Genomic DNA, 20,542 nt, shown 5'->3' on the forward strand with positions numbered 1-20,542 from the left:
AAATGACAGCTCTAGCGAGAGCAGTGACCCCAAGTGAATTGTGACTTCCGCCTTGCAGTCAGTGTATTCTACTTGCTAAACATACGCTTTTTCTGTCTACATAGCACGTGATGTCTTGCTTGAGCAGTAGCTTTGGTGCAGCCTTTCCTGTACGAAATGTGCGGGCAATACGCGAGGATTTTTTTTTTTCTTTTCCAGCGGGCTGAAAGTGGGGGTGCAGACTATATGCAAGGGCAGGTTATACACGTGAAAATACGGCATTAAGTGTGAAACTCTGTACCCACGAAAGACGATGGTGTCTAAAAACCAGCTCACCGTGCAGCATTCAGTACAGCCATCGGAGCAGCACTGGCTTCGGCAGGCTGCCAAGGCTTGTGCTATGGTTCCCAGGCTGTCCGCCAGGAGGCCCATCGCGAGCAGCTCACAGGCTTCAGGATGGAGTAAGCTGGTCCATCCTTTGACCCGCTGTTCAATTAACTCACTCACCACCTGCATGTGATATCCGCACATTCTTGAGGCAGTCGCATCATTTCAGGGGGTAGTAAGTAAGTAAGTATTGTTGAATAAGGCGGACTTAGCCTTGCATAGCTGTCGGCAATTGCTCCGCCTAATCGTCCCCAATACCATATCAAAACTCTCAAAGTCATCACACCTCACTCAGTCCTAAAATAACAGACACAGTGTCACCACACCTTACTTAGTCCTGTGGACTGAAAGAGTCCAAGTAGGAGATGAGACACCTCTCTTCGCACAATCCAGTGGTCCCTAGGAAAAATAATGTCCTACGATGTACGTAGCATGGGGCACTCCTAAATTCTGGAGATCACGAAAAAAAGTTTGTCCGCTCAGGGTTGGTTTTGGGGCACATGTCTCTTCATGCAATGTCTTTTAATTTTTAAGTAAACTCTGTGAAACTTGCTGGTCTTGCTGTTTTTTTCCCACTTATTTCAAATATGCCACTATTTTTTGAGTGAGTCAATCAGTTACAAAGATAATTTGAGATAATTATCCATTTTTGGTGGAACAATAGACAGAACAGTGTTAGTCATAAAACTGTAATTGTTATATATTCCAACACTATGAACCCAGGTGAATGCAATAAAAGAATCAGTTTATTTATGCATCGCCTGGAACTATTTTTACAGCTCATGAAATTTTGATGGCACCTGTGGCAAGGAACCATTTCGAGTGCCCATTTCAAACAACGAAGTTTAATGAGCTGTAAAATTAGTTCCAAGCGACGCATAACACAAACTGATTCTCTTATTGCACTCACCAGGGTTCATAGTATTGGAAAACGTAAAGACTACGCTTTTATTACCAGCACTGTTTTGTCTATTGTTTGAGCAAAATGGCCAATTATCTATAAATATCTTGGGAACTAATTGACCAGCTGAAAAAATAACGGCATATTCGAAATCAGTGGGGAAAAAGAAGCAAAACTGGCAAGTTTCACAGAGTTTACTTGAGATTTAAAAGAAGTTATTTTAACCCCTTAAGTGCTTTATTTTTTTTTAGAATTTCCCGACCTAAAGTGCCTATTTTTTTTATTGCTGATTTCGAATCTGATTGTACTAAAAAGTAGCTAGTCGATGTTGAAAAAATATTTGTACCCCACAGTTACTCAAATCAACACAATAATCTTATTTCTGAAGAATACATAGGAAACCAGCGACCTGCTCCTAACAAAATTAAAAACTTTATAAATAGAACAGTTGCAGATGCCACATCTTTCTTCACTTGTGTAGGCTAAGCACCTTTGCAATAGCAGGAGTGCAAGGAATACCCACATCTCCTCCTTTGTAACTGGTACCCATTTTTTGAGGAGGGAGTGATCACTGGGAGGAAAGCATTTCAACTTTTCAGCCGCTTTGCGATTGGTTTCGTCTACCACAAATGATATAAGTTCATCGTCCAGAAACTGCTGAATATATTTCATAATGTCACCCGGCGATGACAATATGAAAGTCTTGCCTGGAATGGCCAAGAATGGAAAGCGATGAGGCTTCACAGGAGGATTGTCCACATAAAGCAGGATCCACTCGCGAGCACTCGCGATGTTCGCTTCCCCGCTGTCTTTGTCATCACCGGAGGAGCTGCTCAATACACCGTCATCGCTGTCTTCACTTCCAGAGACAAGATAAACATCTGTATCCGAATCAGCATCACTTGAAGAAGATGACGAAAATGAAAAGCTTCTTTTTCTAGTTCACGGGCCAGCTATGCATGGGTCGGCTCCACCGCACGCCATCTTTTCATAAAAAAAGCGCGCCTTGCTGCAGGAGAAAACTAATTCGTCGAGTAAATGCTGCCATCTAGTGGATGGCACGCAATCTAAGCCGCAGACGAGCGCTTCTCGTCCTGAACAGTATAGGGAAGTACCTATTCCGCTAAGACGAGCTCTGCTCGTCCAAAGCAGTTTGGTGACAGTTTTGGCAGGACGAGCTCTGCTCGTCCAAAGCACTTAAGGGGTTAAGAGCTATGTCCCCTCCTCAAAATATTCTTCTCCCACAGCATGCTGGTCTCTCCCACTGTAACCAAGACTGGTACAGTACCGGTATCCCTACCTGGCTGACACCTTTGGACATGGCTGCACGCACAGATGTGTCCGGATCCGCACACAGACTCCGCCACGTCGGCAGCAGCTGGGCCTCAAACGATTCCGCACCCACAAACCGCAGCACGTCCTGCGGGCAATCCCAACACACACTTGGAATCGGACTACAACGTGCTGCTTTTTATAGAGGCCATGAAGACAAAATACAAGTGTGGTTTGTTAAGGGGGCATTTGGCCTTTGGGATGAAAAAAATTGCCCCAAAAAAGCGTTTTTTAGGTATAATTTTCCTCTTGATTTGCACAGTTTTTCTTCCAAGAATTCCCTACGTGGAACAGTACCAGGTACTTATAAAAGCCATACAGGCCCGATTTCAACAAAGAAATAATTACTTCCCCCTAATTCCCCCCTTTTTTTCCCAAGTGGTATTGCAGTGATACAACATTCTCGAGAGGTACATCCCAGCATGCAGTGCAGCTAGGAAGATCATTTCTTTTGCACTGTGAAGCTGGATGTTTAAACCATGCAATAAGGGAAGCAGAATTTGAATTTTGTGTTTCAGTAGTCATTTAATTAGTGTTATTTTTAATTGGTTAGCAGGAGTAGTTCAAACCTATAAGTTCAAATTGGTGTAAACGTGTCCTATGTGGTTGCAAAACAAGAATACTGCTTCCCACATTTCATTCTCCACAACTTCTGGTATCTATTCATGCCTTGCTGGTAATTTTTTCCTATTGTTCTCAAGAACAATCAAGGAATTTTTTTAATTAACTCAGAAACTAGTTACCTCACATCAAAACTATTTAGATATTTGAAATCAGACAAAAAAAAAAAAACTGAACAAGTCCATGAAGTTTCGTAAGAATTCATTGAAAAGAAAAAAAAAAAAGTTTCTAAAACCACTGTGCCCCCGACCAGGATACCAATGTTATTCTAAACTTCCAGGAAATAATCCAGATAGTTGGGAAAACATGTGAAGCAGTGGCGACTCTATGGCCACTTAACAGTGATTTCTCTATCTCTATGACATCACAGGCTCTCGTCCATGCAGTTGTGATTGTTCTGGGGTCTCTGGCGCCATTCCATCATGTAACTTGAATGCTGACGTGATTTGAATGCTTGAAACCAGAAAAACCGGTTTTGCCTTCCAGGCCCAAACTTTAAACGGTCGTAACTTCGGCCACAGGCCAGACAGAATGATACTGTTTGTCTTATTGCACGCCTTGATTTGTGCACAGTTCACTGGTACCTTGTTCGGCTGCATCCTTCCAGCAGTTTTTTTTTTACAAAGGCTGTCAAACAATCAAATGTAAGAATATGAATAAATTTGAATATGGTCGTTTTAAACAAAAACAAATTTTATACCCACAATCAGAATGAAAAACTAGATAAGCCCACAAATTTTCATCATCATAACTGCAAAAATAAAGTTTTTGATCAAAGATCCGTATGCCCCCCTTAATTAACAACATGCAATATCCGACACAAAATCAGTCCTTGATCAAAGCAACTCATCATTTTTTTCACCGCAATGGCTAACTGCCACTGCAGCAGGACTCTTCATTCTGCAGCAACTGCAGTGCCTTACAGGAAAGTAGCTGGCGCAGATCACACGGCACTCCACAACTGCACTGTGCGACGAAGGGGTCGTCTCTTCAACGCATCCCATGGCTTCGGCCAACCCTGTTGTCGACAAATCCCGGTACAGTTCCACGAGCCAGCCATCCTTGTCTGCGATCCCTGTAAAAAGTTCAGCCGACGCAGTCAGCAGAGAATGCCCAACTTCAAAACCGAGTGAAAGTTTTAAAGCCTTTTTTGTGAACACGCGAACAGCACTCTGTAAAGCGGGATTCACATGATGGAGGAGGAGGCGCGCGGAGGCGGATGGATATGTGACGTCAACAGCACGTGACCGGATTGTCCGGCTTGGCGGCGCATTCATGTGTGCGGAGCTACGCGGAGTGACTAGCAGACGACATCGCGGAGGAAGCTAGGGGATTCTCGGCGAGGCACCCTGCGGGACCGTTTTTTTTTTTGCCTTGCTTTCGTTCGGCCATAGCACCCCGAAACGCCAAGGCGCTCTTCTCCCTGTTTTCCCGACAACAGCACCTGCAGTAATAGCAATATTCCAAACGGCGCCCGCACCTGTTGTCACTTCACCACGTGTCGACCACACCACGTCGAAAAAGCCGCCCTTCCACCTGCTTGGGCATAACACCACGTGACCGCAATGGCCACGCGCTGCCAGACCCAGTGCCGGCCTATGTGCAAAAAACAGGTTCCATTCCCTGCGGAGGGCCGCTGCCGCCAAGCGAAAACATGCGGAGGCATTTTCTTTCTCGGAGCATCCGTGGGCAATCCCCACCGAGGGGCGGAGCCTAAAACCGGTCACGTGAGTGGGTCCCGCGGGCCAGAAAGAGAGGGTTTCTCCGTCGTGTGAATCCCGCTTAAGCAACACAACTGGACCCTCTTAATGCAGCCCGACTAAAGCTGCACGCATAATGATCCCCCAAAACTGCCCAAAATGCAATCAAAGAGAATAAAAAAAACCTCTTCACCACAACCACTTTTGTCTTACATCTAGTATCTGCGCTAATAATTTGGGAGGCTAATAAATGAAAGAAATCCTCGCATTACATGCGGGTTTTTTTGGCACTAGGTGAAACAAAATTCTATCGGTAATAGGTCTAGCGGTAATAGCTATAGCAAAATTGTATCGGTAACGGCCCAACCGCTTTCCAAGCAACTGCCCAGACTCCCACTATACTTCACTGCCTGCATGCACGCATGTTTGCTACGATACAGTTGAAACACCCCTCCACTTCTAGGGCACCGAAACAACCCCTCACCAGGTGGAAGATGGCACAGGGGCCCTATTTGAGCGGCAAGGCCAGCCAGTTCGGTGACAGACCGATGCCTCCACTGGAGCACAACAGACATCAGGGTGTCTCTGCATGGCTCTGCAAAAACAAACAGTGAGGAGCATATATCCAAGCAGGTTAATTCACAGAACCGCCTCCATGTGCAGACAGTACACAACAAAGTACTCACGACTTGGCACTACCAACTAAGGATTTTATAGCAGTCTTCCACACATACACGAAAAATTACATTAGTAACCCTTTCAGACCTGAATTTTTTATTTCAAGCGAAAATTGTTTTTCTGCGTGTTTTCATACAGCTTTGGGCCTCAGAAGCACAGAAATGAAAAATTACACTAATCAGGCAAGTATTTATTAATTTACAGGCACGACAATTAGTTAGGTAATTAAGCAATTAAAAACTTTCCCTCGTGTAAAAAAAAAATTTTTTTACACCTATGACACCCTGATCTTGTAGGAAACATATAAAGCTAGTAATTTGAGTATTTACAGATTTATAGACATTTTGACAAACTGGAATTCCCGTTTCCTTATCCCCCTGTCGTCATACCCTGTGTCGACTCAAGCTTCTTGTGTTTCATATCGCCCAGCCCCGCGAAAACTCAACAATGGTGATATCTATTGCAAGAGGCACCCTCGAAGAACCGTAGCTCAAAAAACTAGCAGTTTTCGTTTTGTTCTTAAGGCACTTGAGGATATTACGTGGTGTGTCGTTAAATGACGACGCCAAAGCCAAAAGAGTAAAGTCCTTAATGCCTGAAGTTTTAATGCCATTATTCCGCTGCTACACGCAAAAAACTAATGCCATTCGATCTATATCATTTTTGGTTTTAAGGAGTTCCGCACAACTCATTCACTTTCACAAACACCTTAAATCTGCCTACCCTCAGACGCAATGAGCACCAAGACAACGAAACTCTCAGCCTCAGAGTGTTGACGCGGAAACGTAGCTGAACTTCGAAATAAGACGATTTCTTGTGCACTCTTGGTGGCGAAGTTTTGAAGAAGACGAAGTTCATTGAAACACCGGCAAAAGGCAAAACATCCTGTTACTCGTAGTTTTGAATTTTTCACATTTGGCTACCGCTGGCAGGTGACGGCAGCTGCTGAAGCCACTTTTAGATACGGCTCACATTATTTTTTTAGAAAACATTATTTCCCATAACGTTTTCTTTCACAAAAAACATTTTCAACCCTTGTAAGACGTTTTTATCTACGTTAAAAACTTCTAAAATACGAGTGAATTTCTCTTTTTGGTCATTATCACCATCATGCCTAACTCATTTAATGCCTTTGCGTTTTCGCGTGTAGCACAGCCCGCTCAAATAATGATGTCATTTTTCGTGTACGTGTGGCACGGGTATTAGTGCGTGCAACAGAATGGTGTTTGCACACTCATCAATGAGTATGGTAACAAAAAAATTTGATAAACAGGATTGCATGGAACAACGATTTGCCGGTTGTATATGGGGGCACATTGTGCGACGTTTAACATGTCCTTGCTTGTGTTGGCTGCGGTGTTTATTTCTACTTCGGTAACTTCACCAAAATTTAGCGGTCTTGCCAGGGTCAAATAATTAGCGTTGACTGCATATAAATGCAGTGTAGTAATTATTAAACGTAGCATCTATTACAAGTTTTGTTTAACTTTGGTGCATTCTGGAAAATAGGCCTATCAACAAAAATAAAATAACAACAACAATAGTAATAATAAAAAATAAGCCTTTATTTCATGAAAAAAAAAACTCGCAGTCCCGATGCAACAATTCTACACAACCGATTTCAATCTGAAGAGGCCTTAGAGTGCATAATTTAAACTCCTTCAAAGATGTCCGAGTGGCAAGCGGCTTATGTACTCCAATTTTGAACCACTGCTTTACAAGAAAACACTAACCATCATCCAGGAGAGCCAACATGGTGACCGTAGCCTCCAGGGCTGTCCGGCGGACGGCATGGTTTGCGTCGGTTGAAAGTTCCACCAGGTGGGGCAGAAGGTGTATTTTGGTCACAGCCAGCCTTGAGTAAAGCATAATAATGTTGTTATGCATAATTACTTCCCACTGAAAACAATGAGTTGTGTTAGCATATTTGTGCATGTTTAAGATAATATTATATTATAATTAGCATATTTCTGGTACTATATTAGCATTGTTAAGTTATGCTAAAAGTAATTAGTTGTCATCATAATTATAATTAGCATATGTACACACACTTATCATATCATTTATAGTTAGCATATTTTTGCATTACATTAGCACAAATATGTTACATTAAAATACTTAGTTACGTTAGCACAATTATAGGTAATTAGCCTATTTATGCATACCTGTCATATATGATAAGTACCACAATTTAGCATTATAATGACCATAATTATGTTATGCTAAACTAATTGGTTCTGTCAGCATAATTATAATTAGCACATGCACAAATACTTAGCACATCATATTTATAGTTAGCATATTTTTCATTACATTAGCACAAATATGTTACATTAAAATAATTAGTTATGTTATCACAATTGTAATTAGCATATTTATGCATACTTTCCATTAAATACGATAATTAGCATATTTTAGCATTATAATGAGAATAATTGTTATGCTAAATTAATTCTTTTTTTTCAGTCACTATCACACGCTGTCGAAATGAGGCTGAGGTTACTGATGGCGTGTTTTTCCAAACGTGCAGGGAAGCATTATAATTAGCATATATTCTGCATTATATTAGCATAATTAAGTTGCGTAAAAATAATTGGTTGTATGTTATAATTATAATTAGCATGTGTACGCATACTCATCATATCATATTTATATTTAGCATATTTTTGCATTACATTAGCACAAACATGTTATGTTAATGTTATAATAATTACTTACTTTAGCATAATTATAATTAGCATATTTATGAATACTTGCCATTATATCTGACGATTAGCATATTTAAGCATTATAATGAGCACACCGTAAAGTACCGAGCAAGCGCCCCTCTTCGAAGTGTGAATGGTCCATGGAATTTTGGGGAGGGGGCCCTTGTTCAGAACTGCCCCATAATTCAATATGCCGGCATGTAAATGTTGGCCAGCCTTACTTTAAACCCCCTCCGCCCCCTTTGAAAAAGAAAAAACAATGCTGTGCATTGGAGAGAAACACTTTTTTAGTAAAGATGAAGAAGACTCCCCTCTTGGTGCAACATTGTTAGCAATTTGTACGGTGTTCCCGTCAACCGCGTTGGTGGTCCTGTTAGCCAGGGAATCCATTCTTGCCATCATCTGGTCCATTTTTTAATTAAGGTGCTGAACAAGGTGTACTCGTGACGTGTTCAGAGGGCATTCACAGTGGAGAAAAAGGGCTTTGGGGCCTCTCGAGAATCTTCGAGTTTCTTCTGGCTTTCGTTACGAATGCATGTCACGAACCACCATTGTCACAAAGTCACAAGCACGTTCGGCTATGTCAGACAGATGACAAGAACAAAATTGCGAGCGTGTGCGGAATTAACGGCTACCCTCTGTGTTCTGGGATTGGATTCTGGTTTAGACAAGAGCGCAGTCAGAACGATTCATGGGTGGTTTCGGCTTCACCGGTTTGGGCCATCAACAAGTGGTTTGGGGGGGGGGGGGCACTTGTTCGGTAATGCACAAAAACTCAAAATACTCATAATATGAGAGATGAGAGGGGGGCGCTAGGATGGGTGGGGGCGCTTGATCGGTATTATACGGCAATTATGTTACGCTAAATTTTCTGTCGTAATGAGGTTGACGTTATTGACAACGATGTGCTTTTCCAAGTGTGCAGGGAAACACAGGGATGTGGGCAAGATGCAGTGCACCATGCGTGTTATACTTACTACTATATGACGCACATCCTAAAGTTTGCATGAAAACAATGAAGAGTCGTTAACACTGTCAGACTTGGATGGCACAAAGAACAAAGATCGGAAGCTTCTAGAGCACAGTCTCGGTTAGAGGTTCTTAGGCAGCGACACTCACCATTGTAAAATAATTAGGTGCATACAAATATTTCAAATTTCGAATATGGACAAAAATTCTTGATACCGATCTGTATCGAATTCAAGAATTTCATATTTTCGAATGTTTGATTTTAGGCTGAATATTTGACCACATTGAAAATATTCTGGCTCGCCAAACTGACTGCCAAACATGCTGTTGGCCCAACATTTAGCTCCTGAGAACAAATGTCGCACATTGGCAAGCGTGCAAATGCAAATCAGTGTTTGAGGTTTTCTTTCTCCTCATTTGCAATTATTATGGCCTCAAGGTAACACTTGCAAATGGCATTCTGTGTTCTGAAAAATAAGACAATATAGCGAAAACATATTTAATTCAATATTTGAGGCCAATTTTTTCAGAGCATTTGCATTACATAAAATTAGAAAATTTCATCATTCAAACAACTCTCAATCCGACATGGGAGACTACATGCAAATGTGATATAACAAGAATTTTAAAGGAGGACCTAAATTTTGGCGACAATTCTGACTCACTGATTTGCTGGCTTGTTAATAATGAACTCCATGATTAACAAATTGGACAAATAATTGCCCTCTTGGCAAAAGCTCCCAATCTTGCACATTACGCGTGTTCTCTCCACCAAAGTGCACAGAACTTTGATGCACCATTCCCTGCCAGCAGAGGCCATCATCCACAGTGGGTGTGCGCCATTGTTATATAAGCCTCTATCATTACCATCATCTTAATCACGAGGAGAAGCATCATCATCCACGCCCAGCTGCGAAGAAAGCGATGATGGATGATTTTCGCGTGCGCGTGCTTTCTGCGTCAACCACATCAGCCACAAGTTCGTTAAATACAGCCAAATCCCGCTACAACGAAACTGACGAGACGTGCGAAAAATTTCGCTGAAGCGGAACAAAGCGTCCTCACTGTATAAAAAGCTACAGATGGCTGGCATTATGCTTATTTCATCATGAAAGAAATGTTCAAACCCAGCCCCACTGAGTGAAAAATTCATTGAAGTGAGAACAAGCCAGACAAATGGTTCGTTATGGCGAGGAATTTGCTGCACTGAGTTCTAAGGCTTGCTGACCGGGAATTGTAAATATTTTGTTGAAGTGGAAATTTTTTTCAAAGCGGAGTTCGATGTAGCGGGGTTTGACTGTACATCCTTTTTCCTGTCCGCCCTTTCTCCTTGATCAGTTGTTGCATCGCAGACAATATGCAGTAATCTTTTTGCCAACAATTAAATCAACCAGAAACCTCCATAACAGCTGGGGGGGACTCCCACAAGACTGGGAAAGTATCGCTGACAAGCTTACGGGTGAAATTATCCACCGATCAAGTGGACGCCCAAAATAAAACGATACCTAACTGAACGGCCGAATGACAAATTTATCGATTGACAAGCTAGTTTTTTCACAAATTCTGCAGTTCACATGAAATCTCCACTCACCCGACAGATCGTGTCAAAGCCCCCAGCTGGCGGCAAGCGCAGATGCGCACATTTGGCTCCGGGTCTTGGCACAGTGCGGCAGCCAGGGGCAGCAACTCCCTCTGTACACTTCAAGGCAGAAGAGGCACAGGCACACATTAAATCATTCAGTCTCAAATGTCGCAATGCCGTACTTTTCTAGAACCACGTGACCTGAACCTTTGGTGTATTTATTGCACTACGACCACATTCGTCGCAGATGTTTGAAATCACAGAACGCAGTGGTGACCACTTCCCCCTTCATTCAAGAACCCTACACTTACTATGAAATAGATACTTGATACGTAATAATACTTCATTACACATGACAAGAGAATTCACTGTACTAACAAACACTAAAGTTGTCTTTTGTCTTTATAGACAAAAGAAAACGTTGTTCGATTTGAAAGAACTCTCCGGCAATTTTTTACAGAAATTGCCGGAAAGTGGCTGGCGGGACGCCACTGTGACACCTGTTTTCTGTAATGCAGTAAAACCTCATTAAAAGAGACACTCGAGGGAACTGCAAAACATGTCTCTCATAACCAAGGTCTCTTGTAAACAAAAATTATAAAAACAATGCGGAGTCGAACATGACCGGTCTGTTATAAATCAGTAACAAAACGTATTCGGACAGGTCGACAAGAAAATTCGCACTATGGCTTAAGAGTAAGAGTAAACAAGTAAATAAACATAGTAGTTTTGGGGACTGCAGATAGTATTAGCTTCCTTCCAAACTTTTGCAGGTAAACTGCCGACACTTTCTATTTTACAATACCCTCATCATCATTCTCCCCCTCTGGTTCATCCTCTTGGGCACCATTTACTTGCGCTCGGATTACATGATCTGCGAGCTCCTCGAACACACGAGGTCCACATCTGCAGACACAAACTCCTCGAAAGTTTCTGGAACCTCTGGGGTCTCTTCGATGCAGGTCCAAGCTTCATCTTCAGGGCAGTTTTCCACAAGGTCTTTCGTATAAGATCCCCCTTTCGTCGTGTCTTTTCTAAATAGTTAAGAATTAACTCTAGGGACTGAGAAAAGTTGCCTTTAGTAACAGAGTGTCTCTTGTAACCATGTCTCTTGTATGCAATGTTGCTAACATGGTGAACATAAGAAAACCAACCAAACCACTTTCAAATGTCTCTTATAACCAAGTGTCTCTTGTAACGTGGTTCCACTGTATCTCGATTATTTGTTTGAAGTTTGCGATAAAATTGGTACTGCTGTTATTGGGCCAAAGAAGTTTTTTTTTATGAACAAAGCTTGTGTTTTGTCTTCACGGCCTGTTTAGGGACGGGAGGTAACTGGAGGGGTTACGATATGGCAGGCTACGTTATCAACCAGTACAATAAGAAGGGCGGGGGGCTCACAGTGTGGGTTCCAGCAGGCCCGCTAGTGCACCCATCAGACGACAGGAGACGAGACGAGAGAGGGTCGACTGGGCGGCTCGACCCTTGCGCACCGCAACCGGCACCACCTACGGAGATCAGCCATGCAACACATCACTTCAAGCAAGCAAGCAAGACAAGCCTAGCCAATCCAGCCAGTCTTGCATCTGCACGGCTACAGTGTGGTTGGAATTTGTACGTCTAACGCTTTGAAGCAGCACAAGGGCTAGGGTGCGTGCTGTGGTGAGCCGGGGCTTCCGGGATAACTTAGATCCCGTGGAATTCATGAGCACGCATAAATCTTTGCCTGAACAGGCTTTTTGCAAGCACTGATGTTGCACGTGCAGGCGACAAGGGGAGGGTGCTAATGCGAAATGATGAAAGTGCAAAAATAAACAGAAAGGGTCTAAACAAGTAATCAATTCAAAACCAAAAAGTGACAGACTTCGGAATGCCATGAACATACTCTACACGACGTTCCCAATATTATTTTTTCTTCGTGGGTGTTGAAAAATGATCAGTTGCAGAAATGACAGCAGACTTGAAGCTGGGCGAGCTCAGTGCGCAGCTTGCGAGAGACAAATAATTGTCAGTAGCACTCGTTAGCTTACGACAGGCAGACTAAGTGGTTTTATTCAGAGTGAACTTCACTGTTCTAACACACAAAGATGGTCAAATTTGCCAAGCTCCTCAGGCCGCATTCGAGAAAATGGACAGTTTCTCAAGTTTGCGAAAGTTATTGGCAAACGACAAGAGCACAAAATGATGAAATTATTAAAATGAAAACAGAAAGATGAACCAGGGGAGTCTTGTTTTCCACCCCCCCTCCCTCTCTTTGTGGTTTATCTTCCAGTGAGCCAGTGGTTCACTGTGAATCCGAGGTCAGATTGAAACATTTCTCCCGTCTGAGTGAGGCATGCAGAAAGCAGCAGCTGACCTGCTGGACAATGGTGGCCCTGGGGAGCAGCTCCAGCACATCCAGCAGGGTGTCAGCCCAGGCATTGGCCACCACTGCGGAGACAAACGCAGTGTCCAATTTCAGATGACAAACAGTTTTTAACACGAAAGTGTTTTATTCCCGGATACATAAAGATTTCACTGACGTCATATCTGTCACGGAAATGACGCCAGTACAACGAAGCAAGCGGCCTGTAAAGGGTGCACCCCTGAACACACGGTCTTCTTGCGGGGAATCAACCTCTAGTACTAAAGAGTATGTTATACTTTGGGTTGTTCGTTTTCGGGTTTTATATTTGAACACGAAAGGGCTTTATGCCGCGATACACCAAGATTTCACTGAAGTCATATCCGTCACGGAAATGACGCCACTACACCTTTGCCGAAGCAACCCACCAGAAGGACGTCGCTCGCCAAGCACACCCACAAGACAGCCGCCGACCCACAAATCATGCTCAGCTGCAGATTTCGCTGCACATTTCACTTTCGTGTTTTACCGATTCCTATGGCAGAGGAATCAACCACAGTTTTTATCAATTTCTGCTTATCGATTAGCACTGAAAGTGTGCTAACTTGAATTACGCAGACAGTAAGCTTGCTTTAAATATGGTCTACGAAAAACAGCGCAACGGGCAGAATGGAAGCTGGTGGTCGAACTACAACCCCTTCTCAGACAGTTTTCTGCGGCAACGTTCCATTCCCAGATAGGCACAAGCCCGGCACCTCCTGTGTGCACCCAGTGCTATCCACTGGTTCACCTGGAACACTCATTTGATTATCTTGAACAAGTGCTGAAAGAACTCCGGTGTTCAACCTTTATTTGCTTAGCGGTGGAATCGTGGGTTTTGGAGTGAACACCCAGGGTTCACTCCACAATAAAAAGCAACCCCAGGTAAAAGACAAAATTAAAAGCAGTTCCACTCAACGAAAAAGCTGTCGAAGTGCACGCATTGATCAAAGGTGCCGTGAAGACAAAACACAAGTTTGGTTCGTTAAAAAGACTACTTTGTCCTAATAACAATTATACCAATTTCATCGCAAACTTCGAACAAATAACGGAGATATTAAAGAAAATGTCTGGAGCTGTGGCGACTCACTAGCAAGTTTCCGTTCTATGACGTCCCAGAATGTTGTCTGAGCGATTGACGGCGGCCGAACTAATCAATCGCCAGGACACAAGACTGGACGATTGTAGTGGGGCCGCTATTTCTGTTTGATCAAATCACTTGAATGCTAACGTGCACTTAACACACTGAAAATGATGTTTTTAGTGCTGGCACATGGGACGTCACTCGTGCCTATAACACGTCACTGTGGCGCGAAATTTGAAAGTTCTTAAGTATTTCTTGCGTTTTTATCGGTTAAAAACGACTTTCGTGGCCAGAATGGAGCTGAGTGAGGTACTGAAGCCTAGCTCTTTAAGGTTCAACAAAGTTGTACTTTGTCTTCATGAACCCTTTAACCAGAAGGGCTGCGGCACCCTCTCTTGACTAGTAGTTTCAGTATCAGCCTGGCGTCCACCAATGCTGCATTTTTTTTCCACGACCCACGATTTTACTTTTACTGTAAAAGCTGTTCTTTTAGTTCGTCTGCATATTATTTTCATACATAAAGCTGGTTTGGTATCTTTTAGGTTGGTTTAGAGGTGGGGCGTGGCATATCGACCCGGTTAATAAGCGCTCTGCATCACACCGGAAGCGCCAGGCTTGTGCCTGTTTTGGAATGAAAAATACCGCTTTTATGAGCACTCGTAGGTGGCCCCCCCTTCCCCCACTTACATGTACAAATATACCCACGCATATATAAACTCGGCGCAGTAAATGGTGAACCACTTTCTCAAAACGCCGAGAACCCCCTTTCAAAACACAACCATAGCAACGCCAGCAGCAAAAACTTGGTCACACAAAAGTCACCAAACTTAAAGAACAAAAAAAAAAAAAAAAAAAGAACCGACACAAAGTCAGAACACTACCATCACACGAACACAACTGGAACAATTCACAAAGTAGGAGTGAGTGTTTATAAACATCACGCCAACTTCATAAAATTCTTTGTAGAAAGCCCTTTCTTCTTAAAATATCCTTATCGACTGAAGTTGTGGGTTGGCAGCTCATGCAACCAGACCTGGGGGACTTGACATCAAGGCTGCCACATTGACTCTAATGTCCAAATCGCCAGTTAAAATCAGCATGCGCGCGCTGCGTATATTTCACCCGATAGTGTTGCTGTTGTAGGTACCCAACAGGGGGGATAAACTATTTCTCAAAAGCATCCCATGTTAAAAAGCAACCTCAGGTAAAATAAAAAAATTAAAAGCAATTCCATTCAAAGTAAAAGCTCTCGAAATGCGCAGCAGTGATTCACCGGAGGGGCCACAGCCCCTCAAAGACACTGCATTGGGTTTTTATTAATTTGGGGTAAATCATGCATTAATTCGTGATTTTCCATATTTTATATTACCGTGTACTTATTTGTGGCCTAGCAATGGCAGCTCCGTGGCAACATCGCAGCACGAAGACCACCCCCAACACTTTGCATAGTAACATGTGCCTCTGTGGCACAATTGGATAGACATCCGCTTCATAACGCTAGGGACCTAGGGACCCAACTAGCGACCCAAGGACCCAGTATAGGGACCCACAGACCCTGTATAGGGACCCAGGGACCCTGACCAGGGGAAGTGGTTATTTTTTCGAAGCCTCTGTTCGGGTGCGTGACGCTGTGACACCATGACCCCGGATGAGCTACGACAAGCCGGGCTCCTAAAGTGCTCCGCACTTAATTAAAATAAGTAAATAAATCACAACACCAAAATAAAGCTGAGAAAAAAAAGTAGTGATCTATATCTAAAAAAAGAGACCGCTAAACATGTCCGCACCTGGGTCTCTGCTCTCCACGCTGGAAAGGATGCTCTGCAGGAGTGACTGAGCGAAGGACTGGGACAACAGTGTTCCCCCATCAAGAAGCTGCACCAGTGAAGTGCCCTCCTGCATGCACGAAAAAAACATTTGTACGCTTTCACAGAGCAGTTACAACCTTAACACTTTTGTGACCGCACCTATGCCCATCGATAATATGTTATCGTTGAATACAAATTCAAATTTTGGCGCTCTCCATGCGCCTCTGCACAGAAAATGCCATTTAAAGGGTAAAAGAGGAAGTATTTCATCAGTTTCGCTTCCGAGTTTCTTTTCTCCACCACAGGGAGATTTTAAAGGGTCCTTTGCAGTCGGGCGCACGTGGTTTCGGTTGCGACAGCGATGCCACTTGCTGATGTTCGACGAGAACGGCGAATTTTGACAGATTCCGATGAATCTGAGCTGTAATCGCTCGATGATGGTAGCAGCACAGACATGTAAGACAACTTCGATTCGTCAGACTTCAGTACAGACGACGAAAGTGCGTCAAACCACCCTGGAACACCAGTAAATGTTAGCCGGTAAGTTTCGCTTTCTCCTCGGGTCATTCTGTTGCTGCCGGGCATTGATGTAAACATATCCGGTCTGTTCTACAGGTCCCAGCTCTTATCTGCATGGTGTCGATTTCATTCAAGCGGGACCACTTGAAGCTGGCTGCACAGTGGAGCCAACGTTTGTTTCACCACGTCGAGAAATTGCTTCGCACGGTGGCATGATAGGCACTATTTTTGTATGCATGTAAATAACTTTTGTACTTAAGGTGCTCATTTTTTTCCCGTATTATTCAATAAGGGCCTTATATTCAATTTTTATATTTCAATTTTTTTTTATGTTTACCCTATGCAAAGTAGCATTGATGTTTTAATCATTTTTTTCCTCTTGTTAATTTAGGTATATTCATAATAAGTATGTTGTTTGAAATTAATACTGTTGGAAAGCCCTATCCTTACTCTATCATTTCATACTTTACACTTGAGCATCAATCATTTTATGTGGCAAAAAAAGAAATATTTCTTGGGACTACCCAAAAACAACCGATTTTTCCAGTCACAAAAGTGTTAGGTCAACGTCTCTTCAGCAAGTAAATTTTGGCTGCAAAGTAGTACCTATACAAAAACATCAGTTTTTATGGCACTTTCAGTAAATCTTTCAGGAATCAAAAAGTACTACTGCGTCCAGAAATTAAACGCCTCATGTACCCTCCAATACTACAGTCACCTACCACTAATAAATGCGGTACTCGATTACGCAATTTCGCTGTGAACCCCCTCAAGCTATAGTTATTTGCTAAACTGGCCAAAAAGGTTGTTCTTCATGTCTTTAAATAAAGTATCGTCTACCCTAATAATGTTCCATTGTTCCCCTAGGCATAGATTGAATGGTGGAGAAAAAAAAAACAACCAGACCTGCGGTGCTTTTTGAACTCCTGGGGGACTGTCATAATCAGCGGAGAACCTGCGACACGAAGCCAAGCGCAATGGTTAGAAAGATAGCAGTGAAGCATAGCAGGCATTAAAGTCCTCAGGCGAATGCAAAATGCATGCCACATTGTGAGGGGGGCATTTCAGCCCCAAAATTCTGAGGAACAGAAGATGCAATACAAAGATCAAGGTGCCTTGTGCAAATGCCAAGCATTGAAACCTGTCTTGAAAATTCCTGTCATGCAAGTCAAATGTCCAAGGGTTTTGTAAAGGCCTCAGTGTTTGCAAAAAGACAGCGAGGACATGACCTGATTCATAGTAACAGCACGTCATTCGTATTCCACGTCCTAATTTGCTACTGGCAAAGTCCCGAAGAAATGCGAGATATGTGTTCTGGTTGGTCTTGACCATTGCCCTCCTTTGCTGTCGCTAGGTGGTAAGGTATCGCCATGAGCAATATTACGTGGAACACAAGGGGATGTGGCAGCCTTGACGCGACACAGCAGGTGAGCGTGACTGGCTCATGCATAGGAAACACTGGCATGCCAATTTTAAGATGGAAAAGTATCCGTCGTGCTGCAAATTGGTCAGCCCTGAAAGAAAATGTAATTTTAGTAGTGCCTTTGAAAGGGTATGACTGTCCTGTAGCTCTACAAGTGATTGACGTTTAAACGCCATAGACAAGGCACAACAAAAAAAATGCCAGTGACAGAGTTAAATATGACTACTCCAGCCTCACAGTCTAGTGCATGTGGTGGACAAAAGAATCCAAGTAAAGCCCGTTCTGCATGTTGTGAATTCTCCCAGTGAATTTCTTGCTGCGGCGTTGCGTGTGCATGAAAAAAGATCTATTTTCGTTGCCGCGGCAAATTGGCAAATGCCAAGCGACGTTTATATGGCAAGTTCGGCCATTCCAAACATTTTTCAATTTTCTGCAGCAACGAAAATAGATCTTGCTGTACAAGTGTCACTGCAGCAATGAATTTGCAGGGAAAATTCGCGCCATATAAAATGAACTTACGACTCTACAAATGATGTTTTGAACCTGCAAACATTAAGAAACTAAATTTTTTGTTGCACAAAATAATTCCCAAACAAACTTACCAGTTCAATTAGGGAACTAAGGAAAGGGTGAACAAATCTGCTTTCTGCAGGATGCTAGGAGGAATCTGGCAAGACTGCACTGTTACAGGGAGGCTGGTACACACCTGCTTTTAACTGAAGATATAAAACGGGGTTTAGCTATGGTGTATACGACAGGAAATGTGCTGTCGTATAAATGTCGTATGTCATGTGTGCTGTCGTATAAATGTGAAAAAAAGGAAATTTGCTATCTTTTGTTGCAGCAATTGTCAACGCCAAAGCGTGTGTTGTTTGGTACTACTACTGCAGCCTACTGAAACTTTTGGGAAACTCTCACACGTGCGTAGCAAGGCTAGCTGTCACGCATGTTGTGCAAACATGCCTTGTTCATGTTTTATTACCAGTGCCTGGCCGCACCAAGCTGTCTTGCCCTTTTCGAGCTGAGCATGGGTTTGCACTTTTGTCGTATGTTGTGACGGGCAATCTTGTTTAATATGGAGAGGGTTTCAGCCTGTCGAGACTTGCCTAAACTTTCCTGCTTTGATCAACAATGTTCTCGATCTGATTCGATGGTTCCGGAAAGAAAAACCGAAATAAATTTTCATGAATAGCGGCAAGAACGGCGAGACAGTGGGCTGGCTTCAACATTTTTCATACTATACGCTTAGCCCAGGAAAGAATTTAAACGTATGAGGCATTACATCTCGACCACCATTTCAAATTCCTATCACGGCCAATGAGCGTAGGAGACTGTTGGTGTATTTTATTGCTGAACATCTCACGCCACTACTATGTATACATGCTGAGGAAAGGGATTTTACAACAGTCCTCACAATGTACTCTGATCAATGCATTTTTAAAAAGGAACCCGCCTGGAATTATCTTGTCCTTTCGTCGGTGCACACTCGATGGGACAAAGATGCAACACTGGATTCAGGAATGCCAGATACTTCTGTTTCAATGCAAAGAATTCAATCTTTTCAGGTCTTGATGCAATTGTTGTTGCGTGGGGGTGAACGTGCACTAAAAGCCTGCAGTCGAATAACAGGTTACAAAGCGGGACTTCGATCAAATACAGGAGTGTATGTAACTAGGCGTCATTAGTCACCAACGTCAATGACCCAAGAAACATCACCAGCCGCGCAACATTAGCAGACGACAGCAGAGCAGATAACATCATGAGCGCGAGCGCATCCCACACATTCACTGCGCATGCGCCATAACTTTCATTGAGCGTGGGTAGATTGCGTGACCTGGTTGTTTCAAAGACGTATTCTCTTGTTCATTTAAATTGTAGCGCGAATCAAGGCGCCTTGAGAAGCCACGCGCATTGTACGCGCGTATCACATATGCGTGCGCCGTACGGACTCGCACATTCAGACTTTACGAATCCTTTGTGGCTTTCCTAATTGAAAGGACCAACCACGCACTTTTTTTACGCGTACATTTGAACTGCGGACAGCGAGAGGTTCAATCCCCGGCACAGAACACATACCTGCAGCTGTTGTCTTCAGCTGCATGCACCAAGGGCGGCGACTGACAAGTCCGTTCGGGAGGCGGCGACCGATTCACCGGCACCATGGTCCCACAAGTATTTTGAGGTTCTCATGAAACGGTTTAAGTCCCCTTTCTCTCTACGTGTCAGCTGCCATGGGTGCTTCGTGTTCTTATTACGGCGAGTTCCGGAGGTCGCTGCGGTAACGCCATAGCCCGTAGTCAAAGGTTTCAAGCACGAGAAGTCACAAAAGCGTTCGTCGCTCAAAGTACGCGGGTGGCGAAGGAAGCATTCTACCGCGTTCTAGCGGTTCTAGCTTCACCCGGCAAAATCGGAGGTTCCCGAAAAGTTTCGAAAGAAACGAACACACCGCGACTTCCCGGCGCACAGTA

General features: G+C 43.3%; 1 protein-coding gene across 1 annotated transcript in view; it reads right to left on the reverse strand.

Annotated features, from left to right (window-relative positions):
• Nucleotides 1-20,536, reverse strand: part of LOC144142653 (serine/threonine-protein phosphatase 4 regulatory subunit 4-like) — a 32,921-nt gene extending 12,385 nt beyond the window's left edge. Inside the window, exons 1-11 of the mRNA XM_077674306.1 lie at nucleotides 20,151-20,536; nucleotides 17,558-17,606; nucleotides 16,112-16,220; nucleotides 13,214-13,287; nucleotides 12,259-12,365; nucleotides 10,867-10,974; nucleotides 7,332-7,453; nucleotides 5,405-5,515; nucleotides 4,144-4,295; nucleotides 2,568-2,687; nucleotides 316-489 (exon numbers count right to left, since the gene is read on the reverse strand). Coding sequence (XP_077530432.1) covers nucleotides 316-489; nucleotides 2,568-2,687; nucleotides 4,144-4,295; nucleotides 5,405-5,515; nucleotides 7,332-7,453; nucleotides 10,867-10,974; nucleotides 12,259-12,365; nucleotides 13,214-13,287; nucleotides 16,112-16,220; nucleotides 17,558-17,606; nucleotides 20,151-20,236 — 1,212 coding nt within the window. The 5' untranslated portion in view covers nucleotides 20,237-20,536. The remainder of the gene's footprint in view (nucleotides 1-315; nucleotides 490-2,567; nucleotides 2,688-4,143; nucleotides 4,296-5,404; nucleotides 5,516-7,331; nucleotides 7,454-10,866; nucleotides 10,975-12,258; nucleotides 12,366-13,213; nucleotides 13,288-16,111; nucleotides 16,221-17,557; nucleotides 17,607-20,150) is intronic.
• Nucleotides 20,537-20,542: the final 6 nt, after the last annotated feature.

The sequence above is a fragment of the Haemaphysalis longicornis genome, unplaced genomic scaffold (genome assembly GCF_048455015.1).
Source record: "Haemaphysalis longicornis isolate Haplotype H1 unplaced genomic scaffold, Haemaphysalis longicornis Haplotype H1 scaffold_6, whole genome shotgun sequence".
NCBI lineage: Eukaryota > Metazoa > Arthropoda > Arachnida > Ixodida > Ixodidae > Haemaphysalis > Haemaphysalis longicornis.